Source organism: Episyrphus balteatus, chromosome 2, assembly GCF_945859705.1.
Source record: "Episyrphus balteatus chromosome 2, idEpiBalt1.1, whole genome shotgun sequence".
NCBI classification, from domain to species: Eukaryota; Metazoa; Arthropoda; class Insecta; order Diptera; family Syrphidae; genus Episyrphus; species Episyrphus balteatus.
In genome coordinates, this window is record NC_079135.1 from 53,750,590 (window position 1) to 53,768,899 (window position 18,310).

Consider the following 18,310-nt stretch of genomic DNA (forward strand, 5'->3'; position numbering starts at 1 on the left):
AATTATAGAAACTTGCACTCAGGGAAAAAACGCAACGTAAAATGTTCAACGTTGATTTAATGTGGAAAAAATTAACATGAAACTTCTTCAAAATAAAATTGAAACAACGTAAGAAATTTTTTTTATTTTTGTCGGACTTTATCTTTTGTTGCATTTTATCACTTTAATTTTCAACAGTGAGATAGCACGTTGGTAAAGCATTCGCCTAGTAACCCAAGAGTTGTAGGTTCGATCCCCAGCGGCTGCCCATTTTTTTCTTTTTTTTAATAAATTGATGCTTTTTTAAAGTTGAAACAACTTTGATTTAAAGATGTTTTATAACGGCAAACCACTTTAAACTAACGATGTTCTACTTTGATTTTAAAATTTTCGTCTTAAACGCAAAATCATTCCGAAAAATAGTTGAATCAACGTGGTTTTTATGATTTTAAGATGTTTTTTCCCTCAGTGTGCGTTTTTGCTGAATTTTGGATTTATACAGGCTTAGACCAATTTTAAGGAAGATATTCAATTTGTATATTGCCTTTATCCTTGCAAGACTACAAATCTAAAGAAACACGTAATTTTCTTTAATATATTTTTCAAATACCTCCTCATTAAGACAGTCTTGAACATTCCTAGCAGAGATCGCTTTTACCGATTGTTTTGTAAGGCATTGTATAGTTTGTATTTGTAGTATTTCGAACTGATGATAGTATGAGTGTGTATCTCATGTTTTTATGGCTACGTAGCTGCACCTGAGGGCAATTCATGGATGGAGTACGTGCGCACAGATAGAAATGCAACAGGTAAGAAAGGAAGGGAAACCAATATTCCAAACAGGTAGATCTTTTTGTTTTTCTTTATTTTATATATATATTTTTTTTTGTATGACCAAACATGAATGTGAATGTATTAATGTGCATTTGTTTGTTTGTGCACATGGGTTAGTCTTGTTGCCAGGGGTACAGAGAGGAGGCGGATAGAATAGGTATATTGATGTAAAAAGAGAGATTTGAGAAAATACGAAATATGCTATGAATGCATTAGCATTGCACTTGACGGATTTACTGATATTCGGTATCATAACGTTGTGAAAAAAATATGCGCATGTAGGTATAATGGGTCTTAAATGCGCTGATTTGGAACGGGCTGTATCAGCAATTTCAAGTTGTCTTTAGCAAGTCTAGTTCTGGATCAGATATATGCACACGTCATAATTATGATAGATAAGATCATATTCTGTTTATTAAAAGTTTACTTTTGTAGGTACAGACGTACCTACCGTTTTTGAGTGCATCAAAAACATTATCCATGTCGCAGCCATGGGTCTGTTAAACTGGAAAAACTTAGGTATATGAAATTTCAATTTTACACATAACAGAATGCAACCAAATCCATATAGGTACTACCTACTCTCTTTTATTTTTAAAATTTCTGTTCTGAGTTAGATTTCGGTTTTTCAGAAAACAGAATAGTTTTTTTTTTTCTTTAGAAAGATAAATAATATTCCCACATGATATCCCAAAAGCAATAACCTTCCAAACTGACAACGATGATAGCTTAGGTCATGACCTCTCTGCTCTCTCTATGTTTCATATCTTGTGTTTTTCGGAACAGAGCAGTGTTGTCTTTTAAGGAAGACTGTTCACATTTGGGCCAAAAGCCTAAATCGATGATGTAAACAAAAAGGGTGGGCATAAATAAATTCGAACTGATATGATTTTTGAAAATAGTAGGGGGAAAGCGGTCGACTTGAATCACTTTTTGTGTTAATATTGTGATAAAATATTTTCTGGTCTTATCAGCCGGATGTAAGATATAACTTTTAAAACCTACGTTAAGATTATTTTGCTTAGATTGTGAAAAAAATAAAGATTTTCATTATATTTTATATTTTGTTTTGCTGAATTATAATATTATTATTTTGTGGTTGTATTTCTTCCCTTATAATTCAAATAAAAACGCCATTTTTTATTTTAAATTTGCCAATATATTTCGAGGTTCATACCTCATCTTCAGGGCTAAAAATATTTATTTAATAAGCGTTTTTAATATATAATTATATAAACATATACAATAAAAATAATTTACCTATTATAAAAACTATTTTAGTTATAATATACAAATTATTTCTTCGGCTACAACATTAATGTTTTATGATTATGATTATGATTGTGATTGATTTTATTTTATTTTTAATTTTTTATTTTTGATTTTTAAAATTTAAGAATCAAATCTAGAAAAAATTACTGAGTAAAAAATAAAGTGATTATTTAACAAATTAATATTAATCTAAATTTAAGAGCTAACTATTAAATTATGATAAGTATTGCTGTAGTCTTTTTTGTCTGTTTTGAAATTACAAACAATTTCTTCATGTTTAATAATTTGATTGACTTCATGCACTTGTAATTTAAATTTTTGTTTTTCAGATTTTAAAATTTTAGTTTCATCAAATTTAAATGAATGGCCATTTTGTTTTGTATGCTCAGCAAATTTAAAATAAAAAATGGCGTTTTTATTTGAATTATAAGGGAAGAAATACAACCACAAAATAATAAAGATTTTCATATTTCATTCATATCGAATTTTTTGAAAATAGATTTTCGGCGCAAATCTGCGGTTCCTCCACCCGGAGTCTTGAAAACTTGAACACTTCATAGTTCTACTTAATAGCTGAACAAGTAAAATAACGATTCAATTTTATAAAGAATTCATTCTCAATGGTTTTTTTTTTTTTAATGCTAATAAAAACTAATCCCGATATAATATTTCTTTAATTTTATTTTTCAAACTTTTTCTTTATTTTTCACTTAAATTTTAGTGGATATTCAAAAGCATACTTGAAAAATTAAATGATGTAGCTTAATGCAGCTAAAATTTTTAAGAAAAACCTGGCCTCCTATAGAAATACAAGAATTTATTAACAGTTCAAGTCTTCCTTAAAAAGGATGTTCAAGGCTCCCGATCTTACTTTTTTAGAAAAACTTTAAAGCGTTTTAACACCACTTTTGACTCAATTGAATATTAATCTAAGAAGATAAAATCTAGTTTTATTACGACAGAAAAACTGTATTGATAAAATAAAAAAAAATTATTTCTTACTGCGAAAAACATATTTTTCTTCCCAGAAGTCGTAAAAATTGAACGATTTCGTATTATTTTGGTGTGAGTTTTGAGTAAAATGTGATCTTTCCAAGTAAAATTCGGAGACTCGGACTCAAAATCTTTCATTGCCAATTCAGTCTTCTTTTTATTTTAGCTACAAATAGTATATCTTAGTGCCAAATCCAATGATAATGACTTTTTCAAAAAAAAAAATATCCTTCAGATTTAAACTCTCAAAACACAATCGAATTCAATGGGCAAAATTTTTTAAAGGTGTTGCCTAATAATTATGATATGAAACCGAAGGATAAAGTTATATTGAAAAAATGTCCAGCATTTTAAAATAGTGCATGATATCTTTAAAAAATATTTGCCATAACCGAAATCTAGCATTCACAGTAACTACAATTCGATCTTATATTGAAATGGTATATTGACAAGACAAATGTAATGATTTTAGGGGACTTTGCTCTTAACAAAAATAAAAAGAAAACTCTGTCAGAAGGTTATTTTTTTTTTATACTTTTCTTCTAAAATGAGTGATTTGTTTGATTGATGTTTTTAAATTAACCTCAACAACAAATAATGAGAAGTGGTTAAATTATTTAACAGTTCCCAGGTTTTGATTTTTAAGTATTAAAATGGGAGGAAAACATAATTCTGAGTGTAGTAGTTTATAGAAAAACAACAGCATACAAAATATTTTCTAAATATTTAAAATTATATACCTTAGATCCTGTCGCAGTGACTGATCTCCCAATAAAATTTCAGTACGTCCTTTTGATATGCTCGTTTGACTACTATGTAATTGTTCGTATAATGCTGCTGCGGTTGCTCGTAAACTTTCATCTGCTCCTATTTCGCCATCTACATCATCTTCATCGAATGCTATTAATAACTATGAAAAAAAAAGAAATGCAAAATGGTTAAGATAAAGTAGGTTATTTTGGAATTTATGTGTACGCATAACGTGTTAAAATATTTAGTTAAGATATAAAAGTGTATGAAAATTATGTTTTTATATTATCATTTAATTGTTAAGTAAAATTTAAATTTCTTTGGAGATTTTTTAGTTATTTAATATGAATTGAATGATTTATCATGATGATATTTCAGTTTGTCAACTTGAGAAAAAGAAATTGTAGCTAGGAAAAAACAACCAAAACGGTCCGGAACCAAATTGATAAACGTGATAAATTTCTTGATTTTAACTTCATTCCTTATTAATTATATAGATACGGATGATATTACGCTGACAGACAAAATTAAACTTTTTTCTACCGCATAAGACCAAAATATATCTTTTCTGATGGTTACCTCAAAAATAGCCTTTTATAACGGTAATACAAATTTTAAAAACAGGGCCTATTATAATATTTCTGACTTCGAGTTCAGTAGATACCCCTAAAACCTTCAGAAATGTATATTGGTAGTATGCATGAGATTTGTAATACTGCATTTGCAAGTTTAGGCCAAATAGTGTGCGGCTGAGCGCAAAAATCCAGAGCGACGAGACGGCCCATTACTTGGGTGGAAACTTTTAAAATTGCTAAAAATGCTGAAAATTCGATGAGTATTCAACTCACACGCTGGAAATCTAGGCTCGATTCCTATATACGTCAATTCTTTCTTAATAAAAATTTTATATACCAATTCAATATTTTTTCTTCACAAGAGACAATAATTTACAAACTTATAAAATAAAATACAAACATTTAACGTAGTTTGCCGCTCAGGATTTCAACAAATATATAACAGAACTGAGCGGCTGGCACGGCGTCATTCAGCCGCTCAAAATTGCTGCTCAGGGGCAATTGGTCCACTCCCATAAATTTTCATATTTTTTTTATTTTTTTGACAATCAGGATTGCCGCTCATTCGCTCACTACGTGGCCGTGCCCTAATACAGATTTTTCTTATTTAACCTTTTGATAACAATACATTTATTATTTACTTACACAACAAGAGGGGTTGTATAACACCCCCAGTGAGGATTAATTATAAAAAAAAAAATACTTCAAGAAATGCAAAATAACAAAACCCAAGCCAAATCAAAATTTCAGCTAAAATAAAATTGACTGCGGGGTGGTTTTCACCCTATTTTGTCATCGGATATTATATGGGTTCATCTGCCCACAATAAGTGCATACTTTACAAATATGTGTTTTCAAGTGCCTCTTGCGGTTAGAAGGTAACAAATTAAGTACCTGGACTAAAACGTTTGGTATCTTGGACGGAAGATATAATAGCACAGGGACAAAATTCCATAATGGTCTACAACTTGTGTTCCACTCAAGTTGGACAAACGTTCAAATTTTATTAAAAGTTTAAAACAATTTTAGAACCACGGCCTAAATTTGGCCTTTACATCTATTTTAGGAATTCCATTCCTTAGCAGAGGAATGTTTTAGGTGGGAAATATCCCCAATTTTTTTTTGTGGTCACATGTCCCATTTAGGTGCTTCCATGCATATCTAACAATGCTATGTTTCACCTTATCAGGACACGTTCATGGCCGAAATCTGGATCAGTTGGAAAACTGTACTGAATAATAATACACAATAACAACTCGACCAGCAAAGCTTAATTCGTGAAGAAGCTTAAGATTCCAAGCTGTCATATTGTAAGGAAGCAATTCCAAGTATTGAATACAATTATGTAATCTACTTTATTCTTCTTTATTTTTTTATTATATTCAATTGATAACGAAAATTATAAAGAAAAATTAAAATTATGGTTTAGTTAACATTGTTATAAATTGTTATAGCTGCATCTTCTAACTGAAACTATAAAAGCTTTTTCGGTTGTCTAACAATTTTGCAAGAATTTAAAAAATGCTAATATTTTAATATTATAAATATTATTAATTTTGACTTGTTTTTATTAAAAAAAGCTATGTATTTATGTGTGTTTTCAAACTGAAACTATTAACAAAACTTACTTCACGTCTGGGTGGATTACTATTTGACATCAACGAATCACGATCGCCTCGACCATAATCATAATCAGTTGGCAATTTGGAACCGGAACTAATTGGTAATGTATTAACTTCTATCAGCGATTGAGATGTGTTACTGTTATCGCCACCACCAAAATTACTATTTATATTGCTATTGTTGTTTTTACATATTAAACTTTTATTCATAAATGCACTACTACTTGTATTGTTATTGTTATAGTTGTTAATGTTATTATTATTAATTATTATATTATTACTACACGTATTATTTGTTTGTATGTTGTTCGATCTCACATAATTTTGTTGTTGTTGTTGTGGATGTTGTTGAACTTGGTTGTGAATTGGAGTGTCAACAGCTGCTAGTGATGCTGATGCCGTTGTTGTATGGGAAGCATCCACTAGAACTGCGTGCGTCTTCAAGTTGGTAAAATTGTTGCAAGCAACAATGTTGTGAGGGTGCTTTTGTTGTGCTCCCCCGTCAGCGCCGTCACTGCTGGTATAATTATTGATTAAATTATTTCCACTACTTAGACCTGAACTATTTCCGATTATAAGTTGACTGTTATGCTGGTAATTGCTAACACCATATGGATTGGTTGAAGTTGATGAAGATGATGTTGTTGATGTGGAAGAGTTGAGTGTGGTAGATATTGCTGATAACTGTTGGGGCAAAGGTGGACCAGTCTCACTTTCGTCTAGAAAAAGATTTGATTAAAAATATTTTTTTTTGTTTTTAATACGCAAGCTCGTACGAAATTTGTTAAGAAATTCAATAATTTTGGACTTTAGTTTTTAATGAAAACTATTTTATTTTTCACCTTTTAGCATTTACAAGATTGCATTAATTTCAAAATTATAATACGACATCAACACATACAAAATACAATAAAAAAAAAAAACTAAAAAGCATGGTATTTATATACTACTTAGAACCTAGAATCATTCCCAACAAAAGTTACGTATACACCACAGTGACTTTCTAATGGAGAGTATATAACCATTTGAAATTTGTTGGCCATTTACTAACTGAAAATTATATGGTTGTAGAGTCAAAATTTTGACTGTGGGGCTTACTGCTGCTTCTTTATATGAAAAAAAAAAAACACTTTAAATCATAAAAATACAACAGTCATAATTTTTAAGTAAGGGTGGGCTAACGAAAAACAGTGATGTTAATTGTTGGAATTACCACATGGTTAATTGAGAAAAAGTGTAGGTATAAAGGACAACACAGAAAAAAAAAACAAATTTTGATTAGGTTGGTAATTTGAAAAAAGTTTTTTGTAATAATTTTTTAGCTAAAGGTGGACTAACGAAAAAAATGGACTATCCTGGGCTAATCAGAGCCAACGACTGTGCCAAACCAACAATTTTTACACCGAATAAAAAAAATTATTTTTTTTTTTATTTTTGAGGTAAAAAAAATAATTCCGTTATAAATTTAGAACTAAGTTTGGGCTAACGAAAAAAAATGTTGGGCTAACCTTGGGTGGATTTGAAAAAAAAATTAGCATTTGGGGGCTAACTTCACATAACCTATAGTATTTTTAAAACCTCAGCCACTCATATTTTTATGTAAATTATTTGCAAAACTGTAGAGTGCCCATTTATTCATGATAATGACACTCTTGGAGGTTTTGTCAGTTCCTTGCAAGAGGCAGATAAAAATGACTATTTGTTCACTTAGCACCATGGGATGGATACCAGAACGCCTTAAAGATAAATTAGTTTATCGGAAATTTTTAGTTTGAGAACTGAGCTAGGTCTGTATTCTTGAGTTAAAGCAGTTCAATTTTCTTTATCCAACATTAATACTAAGTAATCGTAATAATGCAAACTTTATATAAATATAATGAATGTATTAATTGATTTGGTAAAGTAAGTGAAAGTTAATTGAATACAATCTTTTGAATACTACATTAGTTCATTCAATTTGTTAATACAATATTTCCAAAATTATGATCCCTTACAATTCTGTTTCGTATGATCTTTACCTGCAACAGGTAATCCCGCTACTGATGATGCTTTGATGTTGTTATGATATATTGTTGGTGCAAACGTTTGTATTGATCTCACGATATTATGGTGACTTGCATTGGATGATGTTATTGTGCAATTTTTATGAATTTGTGCGTAACTATTGCTAGAAGTGTTAGTAACTGGATAGTGATTTGGTATTACATTAACCGTTGTTGTAGTTGTTGCTGTTCCTTTTTCTGTTGTTGATTGAGTTGAATTAGCATTCTTATCCGAAGGTGTTATTGAATTTGCTATTGGCGATGTAAAAACTATAGACGAAGGTGTTGGGGCTATAGATGCCGCTGTGGCTGTAGTTATCGTCGATATGCCCGCTGTTGTATGATTACTGGTAAATGATGTCACATAAATTGGAGACGCTTCTTTGAGAAAACTCAAATCCTGATTTGTTGTTTGTCTACCTTTAACGCTGTTTTGTTGATTTAACTAGAAAATAGAAAGATGTTTTAAAATTTAACTTGTTTGTTTAAATGAAAATAATTTGCATTGTTTTTGATAGGAGCCAACTTTTTACTACCTATCAAACAAAATAAACCTTAATTCTAGATGGAATTGTTTGGGATACAATTGGACAACAAGTCATATAGTTTGGTGAACAGGCGAATGAGGAAACATTAATGAAGTTTGCTCCAAATAACATGAAGAAAAACGATCTTAGGAACTCTGGTGGTAGCTTGAAAAAGCAGAATTTCTATGAAATAAATATACTGAGCGCCTCATAATAGTGGTAACTTGAACTACTACTAGATTCGGCTTCATGATAGTACTATAGAAATATATAGGTACCCAATGGTTTAGTTTATACAATATGGGTCAGTTGAAAATTGATATTGGGGTTGTGGTCCTGTCGGTGATGGGCTATTATTTTTCTCGTTGTTGAATGTTGAAAATAACCCCTACATTAGTGACAAGGAGAAGGTGAGCTAAAGAAACATGTTGAAAGGTTTTTTTTTTGCCAATTCTATAAACCAGACATTAGTGATTTGAATATCTACATATCGCTCATTTACTTGAATACTGTCATAACGCAAAAATCAGATATTTTGATTTATTAATACAGAAGTGAAAACCCATTTTGATGAAATGGTCTTGTCAATTTAAATAACATCAATTGATTTCACATAATTTAAAAAGCAAAATACTTTAAGAAGACCTTTTCAAATAGATTTCTTCTGAGCAGGCTATAGGAAATTTCGATATTTAAAAACGTCTTTTTCAAGACATTTTTATTGAAGTTGTGAAATATTTAAGCTAACAAAAAAAACCATTACAAGAAGAACTGAGAATCATAAGAAACCGCTTAAGATTGAAAAAGTTTAAGATAAGTATTTAGTTGTTATTTATTAGCATTTTTTAATTATTTTAATTTTATTATAGTCTTGAAAAAGCGTGTAAACCCACGCGAAACGTCTCGGAAATATAGATAATCATCAAACTAAGACCTATAGGTATAGCCTGCTCAGAAAAATCAGTTCCACAAAAAAAAAATCCATTATATTTCAAGGTTTTCTGGGAGAGGCAAGGTCGTAGTCAAATCGTCTGGGGCTCTTTTATTTTTTATCAGGAGATAATAACTTATTGCTGTAGGACAAACATTACGTTATGCCTGGAGAATAAGTTTTATCACTTCTTTTCTTAAAAATGCATTTTAAAATTTCAAAACTGTCTGGCGGTGTGAACAAAAATCTATTTTTGTTCTGATATTTTTGTGTATTACTCATGTGGGGCCCAATTTTTTGTGTATCACCCTCTACGGTCTTCTTTGCTTATCTTATATATTTCATATTATATCTTTGTATGCATATCCTCAACACAAAATTTGAAAAAGTTCGTTTTTCAATTTGGCTGCAAGCATAAAATGAAATAAACTTGCTAGAGTTTTGAATTCTATATCAAAGAGCTTATATCTAACCTAAAAAAATGTACTTTGTACATGTACTAATAAATTTTTGATTAAAAAACCACTCCAAAAATGTTCTCTCGGCTTAAATATATACAAAAAAATAATCCTAGCCGTGTTTTATTGGTAACTTAGTACTCATTGAGGGAAAAAACAACTTAAAATCAACGAAAACCACGTTGATTCAACTATTTTTCGCAATGATTTTGCGTTGAAGACGAAAATTTTAAAATCAAAGTAGAACATCGTTAGTTTAAAGTGGTTTACCGTTATGAAACATCTTTAAATCAAAGTTGTTTCAACTTTAAAAAAAAGCATCAATTTATTAAAAAAAAAAAAAAAAAAGAAAAAAGGGGCAACCGCGGGCATCGAACCTACAACTTTTGGGTTACTAGGCGAATGCTTTGAAAATTAGAGTGATAAAATGCAACAAAAGCTGAAGTCCGACAAAAATAAAAAAATTTCTTACGTTGTTTCAATTTTAATTTGAAGAAGTTTCATGTTAATTTTTTCAACATTAAACCAACGTTGAACATTTTACATTTTATGTTGCGTTTTTTCCCTCAGTGTAAGCTCAGTAAAATTTTGCACGGGAAGCAACAACAAATTTTGCTACCTAAGGATAAAAAAAGTTTTTTGTTGGCTTACAGAGAAATAATTTTTCTTAACTTATACATATTTGACCCTTCATCAAGGATTATTAAAAATAAATCGATTATTAAAAGTAATCGTTTAATGATGTTTGCAAAGACGGCTCCTATTAATGAATCCGGTGGGAATCATATTACTTACCTTGATTGACAGTTGTGACATATCAACTGGTGTGACCCGTTTGAGCGCCGATAGACGTTGTAAACGTTCTCTAGCCTGCTGTTCAACGGCAATGACGAATGCATCTTGAACAGCATTTCCAAGTTCACCAGCTGTAATATAAAAAAGCTTATATAATATAATAGTTTTCTTTCATGAGAATGTATTTTTTAACAAAAACTATAGAATAATATTCATTTTTACATAAACCCGAAGTAAGTTTAAGATTTAAAAAATAAAAAAATTAAGAAACTGAGTCCCTCAATTCTGTTTGTTTGTCTGTCTGTCTTTCTAGAGACTATAGAGCTGACTAGAGCTGCGGTTTTGTTTTATTTTTATTTTAGTTTTATGTAGAGGCAAAATTGAAATTTTCTTCTTAGAACCAAAATGACAAAAACGGCTCTAATGATTAAATAAAAGTTTTTGTGTGTTCTTCGAAAAATATAGTCGTTCTTTTAAAGCTAAATCAATATTTTTTGAGCCATTATATTAACGGTACCTGCCATTAAAAAATTTTCTTCATTTCTGACTTACTCGAAAACGATTCAACTGATTTAAACGAAAAGCGTTAAGTTAAAAATATGTGAAGTTCATAAGAAACAACAAAACGGATCAATAGTTTTTTGAATAACTTTGTATTTTTTTGTCGATTTAGTATTTCCTTCCAATGTTTTTTTAACGGCTCGAGCAGTAAAAAAAATTTAGCGTAGGTACAGGAAATTAAATAGTATACTTAAAGATTAAAACCGAGCTCTAACTTTAAAACCAGCTTAAATATGAAAACATTGTAAACGTTGTACATCCGTACTTCATATCTATTATGTTATTAAATGAACTCATTACCTATTACCTTTCTATACATATAATGTCTGACGTTTCCATGCATTTTTAACCTTCGCAATTTTTGCTGTTAGAATGTTCTGATGAATTTTTAAATTAGCCTGTGTAGTTATAAAATAAAAATACCAATCTAAATGAATGAAATATTTTCGCGACACCTTTGAAAACTATCAAATCTTCTACAAGCTACACGCAACTAAGATAACATTTCTGTTGATTTCCATTATGTCCTATTTATCGGTAAAATTTAAATAATTTTAAGTTTAATATGTGTCTGTATATTGATAATGGTGTTTGTTAAAAATATGATAACCTTAAAAAGAAAAGTTTTCTACTTTTTTACTTTTCGCCTATACTGTCCCGATTTGTAACAATAAAAACTGAGGTGACTGTAATTATTCAGTATAATGGGCACTTTTCACGAGTCGATTTTTGCCGTGCGGCGAAGCTTTTCGACTCGTGTGAACGTAAGTCGCAGGCGACTAAAGTGACATTCCCAATAGAAAAATCCTAGTCGACCGACATATCGTGCGGCTAAAATCGACTCGTGAATAGTCGGCATAATACTTCAAATAGTAATTATTAAACAACATTTTAATAAACATTTGAAAGCTTGAGATGAAAAATTTCCATTTTGTCAGTTTTCATGTTATTGCCAAATACCACAGAAATGCATGAGGTTGTAAACAAATCATTTTTGCTACAAATACAATGTGAATTAAATGACACAGAGTATTCATATCAAATAATCCACCGTACAATAACATATAGATGCAGGAATTGTAAATTAGGTTAAAAATGTAGATGTACATAGTAAATATTACACTTGTAAAATGTAATGGTTGTAAGAACGTTAAGCAATGTAATGCAAAAAAAAATAAATAAACAGAAAAAAGTCAAAAGTTCTGCTGTAAGGAGATACCATAGAAATTTTTCTAGACACAGGGCAATTGCGGCAGGCGGTAAGTCAATTCAAAGAGAGTAGAGAAAATAGAAACGAAAAAAAAGTGGTTAATGCAATTAACAAATACCACAAGAAAGACAACAAAAAGAAGAGAATGATGAATAAATCATAACAAACGGCAATGAGTTTTACTTTTGAAGGTGCGGTACTGTATAGATATCTTCCACTACCCACACCACACACTCAGGGAAAAATTGCCAGCATTTAAGAAAATTGCAAAAACTAACAAATTCAACAACAAAAAAAGGACACCTACATAAATTTTCAGGACTGGAAGATAGTAAGAGTAAACTTGTTACCTAGGGAGGGCCGCATCTGCTTAAATTAATAATTTTGTAACCAGCTTTGGAATAAAATCCAATGAAAATAGTAGGTATCGGCGAATTATATAAATAAACTTAATTCTTATTGGCTGACTCATGCATCTAGCAATAACAATTATTGTTAAATAAGAACATGGTTAAGATATGCCCAAGAAAAAACACGTACCTATTTGAAACTGTCTGAAAATATTTTTAATTATTTGTTTGGTTTACAATAATAAATTTAAACAAAGATGATATCAAATCTATGAAAACTGAATATGAATACAGTCAGGTTTATGAAAACTTTGAGTATTTCTTAAAAAAATCTATAAATAACCCAATTCGCGCCTCGAAAAGGTGTGACATTGTCAAAATTCTTGACTTAGCTAATTATAATGGGTTTTTGGTGAGTTCGTAGTTTTCGTAGAAAAATTTCATACCAAACGTTTTGGTGGTGCTTCACAGTGAAAAAATATTTGAACCATGCCATTAAAAGCATTCAGTCTATTGCAAACAAAATTTGGTTAATTAAAAGATTGCAGTGTTTGGCTTCATAATATATGTAAAAGGCTGACTGCCATGAAGTACCATCATCTAGTCATGAGTAGTTTTAAAACCTTCAAAAAAACAGGAATGGTATTCTAATAGAAATATTAACTTATGCAGTTTTCGGTTGGTTTCACTCAAGGATTTACTTATTCTGAAATACAATGGAACAGGTTAACTCGGTACAACAACTTTAGCTATTAAAAGCTGTTTCCTTAAATGAAACTTTAAAATTTAAGTTCTACATATTTTAACAAGTGGCTCCAATATCTTAACTTATGAAAAAATTGATTGATAAATTGTTTATTAGTAAGAACTTCCACAAATATAGGCATATCTGTTTTTATGGAGAGCAATAGCAACTACAGTAAAATATTCTCAAAAGCCATACCGCCTTAAGGCATTTACAAAGTTCAGTCTGTTCCTGTAAATTTCCACTTAGTTCTCTTCAACAAATCGACGACGCGACGAGACACAATAGTGCGATAATATTTAGCTTATGGAAATGTTGCATTGCTGTCAACGTACGACTACATGAAAAATAACGTTAAAAAAAATCATAGCAAGCAAACAAAAAACAATGTCATCAGCACAGTTAAACGAAGATGCACTAGAAATTGGTAACAATTTTAACGAAAGAAAAACTATTGTGATTGATTGACAAAAAGTTAAAGACTTGAAGTTGAAGAAAATATAGAGAAACTTATTAGCTAATGAGAAAACACCTTAATATGTTATCGTTAAAAGGCGTAAATACGTGCACATTAACTAGGTAATCTGCAGATTATCGGGTACTATCCATTAAAATGCTAAATTTTACTAAAATAAACGAGATTATCGACTTAAATTAGTCATTCAGCACATTAACATGTACACTGTACATTATGTATGTACTGTTCCATTAAATTGAAGAAACTATTTACTCTATATAGTGCGAGGGTCAGAAGTTCAATGTTAATACATATGTATTACATTTTCTCAGATTCACGGATCATGCTGAAACCTGAATGGAGTATTTAAGAGAAAGATTTTGAGTTTTTTAATAGTTGGTTTTGTATTACTCAGAAAATTCAAAATGTACATTACATTACATATTAATCTAATCCGAAGATAAATCTACGCACTAGACACACTCACAACTTCGAAAAAACTTAGTCCATTTGACTAATACAGCACAAGACATTTATACAACAGAGAGAGAGAGAGAGACAAAGAGTAGAAAGAACAACAGAAACACGTATGACACATAACTACGTGGCACAGAGGGGGAGACATCGCTGACAATTCGTCGCCCTAGTATTGAAGTGCCGTATACGCCATTTTTACATTTTTGGGAAATCGCATTTAAATGTTCGGAAGATAATTGCGAAAGAACTAACCGCTAGTATTTTTTGATATTTTAGTATGATATATAATTAAAATGTGTCTTTTATATACATGTTATTGGACATCTGCAATTCGTTTAGTTTATAAAATATTTAAATTTTTGTCCAAAATGAGTTTGCCGTATACGCCATGAAAATCAGAAGTTTCTTTTATTCATATACACGTACGTCAAAAAAAAACATAACGTACGTCAAAACAATTCTCAAATTTTCTTGCATTGCATGAAAAATTTGACATAAATGCCAAAATTTCTTGTTTTTGTCAAAACAATAGTGAATATCTCGGCAACGAAAAAAGCGGATAGCAGATTTGAAAAGAGCAACTTCGAAAACATACGACTGCATACCTAGTTCAAAAAATGCAATTTGGCGTATACGGCACTCCAATACTAGGGCGACGAATTGTCTCATGTTATCGCACAGGTAACTCCAGTTAAGCTGGCGATTTAGAAAAAACTTCTGAGCCGACCGCTCAAAATATAATTTAACTATAGCAACAAGCTTTGTAAAAAAAATTCATGTTCATATTTTTCATTCCGATTGCAATATTCAAGCTTTAATTTGTAAATAGTTTTTGTTCTCTAAAATACTCCATTTTACAAATTCTTGATTTTCAATTATTCATCTTCGTAAATTTGTATTAAGCTTTCAGTAAGCCTTTTAAAGTTTGATTTTTGGATAAGGTAAGAACAAATTCGAAACCACAAAATCCACAATGCAAACAATATTCTGTTTGCATTGATTTTTTTTAATTTAAATTTTTTTTTATATCAAATACATTTTTATGAATTGATATTTTAATAATTGAATTGATATTTTAACAACAATTCGGTTCTTAGGCAAGGAGGAAGGAGGGGTATACAAAATTAAATTTTTTTAATATAAGTGATATGAGTTATAAATTGAGTTTTGAAGCTTTAAGCTCCTATATTTTTGCACGACGGGCCTTCTGCCATAACGCTAAGATAGATAGATAGATTTCTTTATTTCGTTATAATTTTTTTTTCAAGGATTGCCACCGCACATTTTACATACAGAGATTTGATATATAATATCTTTCTACTGAAACATTATTCTCTTTTTACAATATTTATTTACATAATAACAGAGAGTTTGAAGGAAAACGCTAAGATTGTAACGTCCTTCCCAAAATAAGGAAAATTAAAGAATAAACAGGCTAGGTAATTTTCTGGGGATGAATACAGCAAATAACGCACTGGGGGGATTCTTAGGCGAAAGGCTGCAGAAAACTTTAAACGAACTGGTGGAAAAGCTGAATCATTACAAGCACGGAACAACAACTCATTCATGTAAAAGAGAGTTTCCGAAAGAATAAAGGTATTTTTGCAACAAAAAGAAAACACACGAAATATTGAAAAAAGGTGGTCTCCTCTACTGTCATCAATTTTTTTGACTTTACCTCTTTAAAAAAAAAATTAGTAATGGCATAATGTTTTACACACCCGTTATAATAATTTCTGTTTAGAAAAAATAAATTATTTTTTAGAGTTCGAGTTTTAGTGGCAAAATTGTGAACATTTTCATCAGTCATATTCATGTGGCACCTACTGTAATTAATTTTTAAATAAAGTTTTTTAACTTATAAGAGAAATTTAAATATTAATTTAATTCAAATATTAAAACATGAAAATTATCAATACAAAATAACACGCTATAAGCACTAAACCATTAAAGAAGTTGTTTAAGTAATATACAAAAAAACCCATGTATTTCATGTTAATTTATTTTAATTATGTACATAAATCAATCCATTTTTTCAATCTTACACAATTATTTATTATCAGAAAACTTTGTTGAACAATTACCTACATTCTGATTTCTTATGAGAAAATGTGAAAAATGTAAGCCATACATTTAATATTTACATTCCTCATATATCTCACTAAAAAAAACCCTTCATTCTTTTAATTGGAAATTGTTTGTGGTTTTGCAAAAACAAATTGTATTTAAATACTTTTAATACAAATAGAAACTAGTTAAACAAGATTAGGCACATGTACATATGTATGCTTTTATCAAGTTTAGTGTTGCCATATAATATTTCATTTTTATTTAAAAATATGTACCTACTGTAATTGTCAAATAAAGCGTTTGTATACCTGTAAATTTCACTTTCAAGTTCAGATTTAAACAGGTGAATTATGTTTTATGTGTTTTCTTAATCTATTTATTTCAATTTAAGAAATAAAACTTGAAAAAAAAAAATATGACGTGACATATAGATACAAAAGTAACAAAATATATTTCGTCGAAAAAAGTGTACGTACAACTTACTATTGCAGTTTGCAGTTGAGGTTTATTGTTGTCTAAAAACAACTTTAAATAGTTATATAAGACTGCGATGGAAACACAAAATTTTATTTTAAAATTTAAGTAAGGAAATATGAAGAAATGTGTGTAGATCTCAAAATAAAGTTCAACAATTTGGATAATTTTTAGTATTGACCCTTTTCAAAAAATGCATCGCAAGTTCATTGAAAACGCAAAAAATATAAAGCAAAACAATTGAACTTTATGATGTGCGAGTACAGTTTATCGTACTCTACTTAATACCTAGAGTTCTTAAAAAATGAGCAAACATTTTCGGAATAAACCAAAATCAACGAAATTTTAATGGATTAAAGTACGAGCTTGTCATTCTGAAGAAGTATTGTAATAGAAAGATATATGTAGATAGAAAGTTAGAGATTTTTGCCTGAAGAAAAGCAAAGTACACTAACAAGAATGGTGCACTATGGTCTAGAATGCTATTTTTGAGTGCGTTTCCGGAATATAAATATCACAATTATTCACAACTTACAAAGACACATTCACTTAAAAAAAAAAAGTCAAAAAGCTATTGGATTGAATTTTTGATTGTATTATTATTAATTTAAAAAACAAATATCAAAAGTTTTTTAATAAAATAATGTGGATTTTAATGTCTTGTAAATGAATGTGATAGCAATATTGGAGAAGAGGTTTTTTGTAAAATGCGATTTTTGCACCTTTGTATTTAAAAAAAATGGTGACATATTGCAGCCTCGAGGTCTAAAAGGTGTCCTTCTCATTAGGGCCAGTAACGAAATAATAATTAACAAAATTGGAACTTGGTAGGTAGGTAGGTATATTAGCTTTCATTGAGCAGAACACTTTCCCTGCAAGAGCTACAAACAAATTATTTTACTCATTGAGAAGTTTCACTTGATAAAAGTTACTGAATTTAACAAAACACATGGGACTAAACCGCCCACTCTTCTTTACTTATGTAACGACAAAATGAATGAATCTAATGAGCTTTATGAGTAGGTATATCAAAATTCTTCGAAATAAAGGAAAATGTCCAGAAATATCCCAGCGTCGATTAAAAATAGACACATGTGCTTTAAAAGGCATTCATCTTAGATAGCAAATATGTATGAAATTATTTTCATCAAAAACCATCCCCCGAAAGTTGCTATGACAAATACATAC

At 29.9% G+C, this 18,310-nt stretch overlaps 1 protein-coding gene across 2 annotated transcripts in view; it reads right to left on the reverse strand.

Annotated features, from left to right (window-relative positions):
- Nucleotides 1–6,462: 6,462 nt before the first annotated feature.
- The window catches only part of LOC129912434 (uncharacterized), a 28,549-nt gene continuing 16,701 nt past the window's right edge, over nucleotides 6,463–18,310 (reverse strand). The window contains exons 4-6 of one of the 2 annotated variants that reach the window (XM_055990653.1): nucleotides 10,779–10,909; nucleotides 8,237–8,512; nucleotides 6,463–6,744 (exon numbers count right to left, since the gene is read on the reverse strand). In XM_055990653.1, the coding sequence (XP_055846628.1) occupies nucleotides 6,598–6,744; nucleotides 8,237–8,512; nucleotides 10,779–10,909 (554 nt within the window). In that variant the 3' untranslated portion in view covers nucleotides 6,463–6,597. Of the gene's footprint in view, nucleotides 6,745–8,230; nucleotides 8,513–10,778; nucleotides 10,910–18,310 lie in introns of both variants that reach the window. The other variant, XM_055990652.1, reaches the window with a different exon arrangement.